The sequence below is a fragment of the Ceratina calcarata genome, unplaced genomic scaffold (assembly GCF_001652005.2).
Source record: "Ceratina calcarata isolate Rehan_Ccalc_2016 unplaced genomic scaffold, ASM165200v1 scaffold117.2, whole genome shotgun sequence".
Lineage (NCBI taxonomy): Eukaryota > Metazoa > Arthropoda > Insecta > Hymenoptera > Apidae > Ceratina > Ceratina calcarata.
Genome location: NW_017132657.1, coordinates 3,187 through 7,578, shown reverse-complemented (window position 1 = coordinate 7,578; position 4,392 = coordinate 3,187). Strand labels below are relative to the sequence as shown.

Sequence of the window (4,392 nt, the reverse complement as noted above, 5' to 3'; positions counted from 1 at the left end):
GTCACTATAATTTTTCAAAAAACGCATGAATTGATTTAAAATTTTGCATATAGCCTACACATCCTTAATTTTTTACCAGCGAGTATAAAATTATAATATATTCGATAATTGCAAATTTCACATTTTCGCATATGTATTAATTTACAAATTATAAATAAAAAATATTGTACTGAGAAATCTATCATTGTATTATCGAACGTGCTTGAAAGCTATTGATTTTTTCTAGTAGAAATGAGTTCGTACTAAATTTTATAGTACCTTGCGCACTGTCATTAATAATGGCTCCATACCGTATCGCTCGAAATTGGTCCATGCTGTACGTGTTTAATATGATTAGCGTTATAAAGAGTAAAATTAGAAGTGCTATTAACCATCTTCGTAGATGCAATCGGCCTTTGAAGATTTTGTTATCCAACTCGACGTCAGTGCTGCGTTCATTGTCCTTCGCTTTTTTACTGCCACGGAAGACTATCTAAACGAAATAAAGATTCGTTTAAAATACGAGCTTCTTCTTATCTATCCTACAGTTGGCACTAAAACTATTTTGTTTTTCCACTGGATAGAAAAGTGTTATTTAAACTGAAGACATAAGAGAAGCATGAAATATGCAATTTTTAATTTATAACACACATAATATTAAATGAATTTAATTTGTAGTAACACTTGCATGTCCTTTTTATTATTATTCTTTTTTAATACTTATTTCCGAGTTTTGTACCCTGAACGTAGTGACGAAGAAAAAATATCGTTTCAGCCGCTGTAGACTTTTTTTGCACTGCACGCCTCTCATTGTAGTTATGATCGTGCATCGGCTGCTTACCTCGTCGTGGAAGTTTTCAGTCATACCAGAGGTACTTTCCTTCCTAAGCAGTTCTGAATGATTTAAAGACTGCAAATATCAGCGCCTCCATCGTCCGCCGACGAAATCACGATTGTTATCGGTACTTCATTATAAATCCTAACATAACATATGACATCTTAATCTATTGATTTTATCTACAATTGTATTTTTATTTTCAATATATTCCCTTATCTCTTAGCTGAAACGTATTTTATATTAAAGAGCTAAAAGTTGCATTATAGAAAAAGGAAACTAAATACGAATGAAGAAGAGAACGCATATGTATGTAGCTTGGAGCAACCAAGAATTTAATAGCAGCTTCTTTTGTATCAACTATCATTAAAACCAAATCTGAATACTTTGAAATGGCAGAATATCTTTTTAGGTACAAATGGAAACAATAAGATGAACCTTGATATCAGAGTACTTATAAATATGTGTACGTGTATAATGTGTATGTGCAGTTTTAATACATAAATGTTATCATCACAATTGTTATTCTATGCACAAAAACAAGGAAATCGATCTGCTTACATGTACAGTAATTATTATATTAGGAAAATGAAATAGCAATAGAAAATATCGAAAAATAGGATTCAACAAGTTTATAATTAAATAAATATAAAGACAAACTAATTAAAATCTTTATTATAGAAATTCAATACTTTTAATTTAATTAAAAACAGAGAATACGTGTTCAACTTACCGAATACGTCTTATTTCACTTGAATTTCTTTACTCTCGTCATCAGTTTCTATCCTAGATTTAATACATCTAAACTGGATGAAGTGGCCGCAATGGGAGTTATACATTTAGGAGAATCGTTGCACCTGGAAGACTTATTTCTCCGGGGTTTTAAACAGGGTTTTTCGATAAGACGAGGCCGTCGTACTTAGAGCTCTGAATCCATTTTTCGACATCGGCTTTCATTCGCAAGGGTACGATACTCGACGTTTCCTTGACAAACTCTCGACTCGTAATATTCTCTACGACCCGCGGTCATTTTAACGATCCACGAAACATTAGATAATTACTGCGAGATGAATTAGAGTAGTTCCTACATTATAAATCGACGTCTGAGGCTGAACGTCTGTGCACGTGTCTACGCACGCAGGTATGATGTCCCTTGCGTCCAAGTACGTGCTGTGTACGAAGTCTACGTCGACGCGTTTAGTCGATTAGCAGAGAATTCGCGAATCGCGCTCTTTCAATTTGACACAGTTTAAATGAACGCCTCGATTCGACGCCGTCCGAACGTGTCAGGAAGACTTTAATTCGGCGCACTTTAACGCAACGAAGCTGACGTATCGTCGCATTTTAATGAGAGGGCGGTGGTCCGAGTCGTGTTCCTCGCCGCATTCTCTACCTCTTTTTTTCTCGACTCGATGACGGGTCAGATTTGACGTGTTTCCATCCAGCCTCCCTTCCTTCCGCCGTTGCTAGCTCCCGTTTGATCCTCCTCACGCGCGAATCGTCCCTCGCAACTGATTCCCCTGTTCTGGGTATCCACTGATCCGCGTAAACGTTGCGCTCGAATTTCAAAACCGCGAACAACCTTCACCACCACCGCGTCGAGTTACGTCGAGTCACGTCGATTCGTTGATCATTCGTTGAACACCCTTCGGTGATTCGCGAACGTATTGAACCTGACGACGTCGAACTCGCGAATTTTTGTACGAACTCGAAATTGTTCGGAAGGTTTGATCCCGTAAGCGGGCACGCTGTCATCGGAGGGTGTCGATCGGCCGTCTCTTCCTCATGGTTTCCACGCTGCCACGTGGTTCACCAGCCAGTCTCGGTTTCCCGAAAAAGAGACGGCGGGTGACGAGGCGTCCTCGTGGATCGGATTTTAGCGAAATGCATAGAAGGAAGGCCGGCGCAGCAGCTCGGAAACGAGAGGAGGAGAGACGAGGATCTGGTCGATAGAAGTAGCGGCGACGGCGCGCGGCGGCGCGCGCGCGCGCGCGCGAATATACCCATGGTCCTCCTGTACGGTGCGTCCGAGGGAGTTAAGCGTAATCAGCCTTCTCCTCTCGCCCCGTTGTGGTCCAGCAGCTAATCGACGACGACTTCGTTGGTCAAGTATGCATTGTCTGTCTGTCAATGCGCAGGGGGACAGGTTTTCCTGAACTGGAACACGACCCAAATTCACTTGTTAAATGAAATCGTCAATCCTTCCCCATGCGCAACCAAATTGCAGCACGTCGTCGAATTATTGTGTACATATTTTTTGAGTTCTTCACTATACTGAACTTTATCCTAATCTTTTATACAAATTTTAGAAATTCAACCTGGAATAGTACAAAGGAACAAATTCTACTTGCTCGCTGTCCTTTTTAAAAAAAATTGTAGTATGTATCACGAAAGTGAATCTTCTTTGTATGGTTGTAGATACACTTCAGTACTGAACAAAAATACAATAGATAAAAACTGTCTGATAAACTCTTGCTTTTGTATGACCGGCGAGGAAGTTAACATGACAAAGAATTTTTTACATGGCTAACGCAAAGTGTTTTGTGTAAATATAGGTTTATGACTTAGTTATTGCTAGAACTACACTCCCATTCTCTTAGAAACTAAGATAACACGCGCGTGCTATCTTTAGTTTGTAAAAGAATGGCAAAATATTATAAAATGGTGTCAATAAACAATTTAAAAAATAATATCTGCAGATAAATTCTGTACACATATACTCATCTGTGTCAACCGTCACTGCATTCAGAGAAAGAATCCGAGCTGCATATTCGCAAGTGTGTAACGTAGATGAGGCATGTCCGGGATGGATGATCCGCGGAGCACCCAAGTGCGAGTAGCGTCCCTCGGAGCGCCCAAGAGTAAGAGTGGGCAGCGTTTCATGAGACGTTTGTGTACATATGATCGAGTCGGCACGCGAACTTTGCTACGAAAGCCGTCTTGTAACTCGAACTTCGTCCGGTGATAGACCTTGCGACCGAACGCAAAGTTCGTTCAAGTGGTAACACACGATGCGCGTACATTCGCACTGAATGAACTCATTCAAAGTTGATGTACATAGCTACCGATTGGCCCCAGGCTTCTTATTAGAACCACTTGTCATTCGAACTTGCAATATAGGCAAAAGTAAAATGTAAGATGACAGATAGGTATGAGGCTACTATACATATTAAGCCTACATACAGTGTCACGGTAATCGCTTATTATCAGCTATCACCCTTCTCGGGAACTAGCGAGTATGCCCACCCTCAGTACAACAGTCTACACATGCCTGACGTAGATAACGATTTCTGTGGTTTTTTCGATAATTTTTATTTCGTGGGTTGTCCTCAATTTTAAGATACGGTCTTAAATTAGCTCAAGAACGGAAATATACTTTCTAATGCGTTATAGTGGATAGGTCGTAAACAAGCTGCACAATAATCTTTCGGATAAGAGATATGATAAAAATTTCTTATCTCGATGTTTCAAATTAAATAAAAAAATGTCTACAAAATTCGAAAATTCGTATCAAACGAATTCTGTAATATAAATATAAAAATAGATAATAAATTTAATTAATGTTTAATGTAGAATAT

The 4,392-nt window shown here is 39.2% G+C and overlaps 1 protein-coding gene across 3 annotated transcripts in view; it reads right to left on the bottom strand.

Annotated features, from left to right (window-relative positions):
* LOC108624680 (uncharacterized) overlaps positions 1-2,774 on the bottom strand; it is a 7,061-nt gene extending 4,287 nt beyond the window's left edge. The window contains exons 1-3 of one of the 3 annotated variants that reach the window (XM_018024149.2): positions 1,548-2,774; positions 719-958; positions 259-472 (exon numbers count right to left, since the gene is read on the bottom strand). In XM_018024149.2, the coding sequence (XP_017879638.1) occupies positions 259-472; positions 719-844 (340 nt within the window). In that variant the 5' untranslated portion in view covers positions 845-958; positions 1,548-2,774. Of the gene's footprint in view, positions 1-258; positions 473-718; positions 959-1,547 lie in introns of those variants that run through there. The other 2 variants (XM_018024157.2, XM_026813172.1) reach the window with 2 other exon arrangements.
* Positions 2,775-4,392: the final 1,618 nt, after the last annotated feature.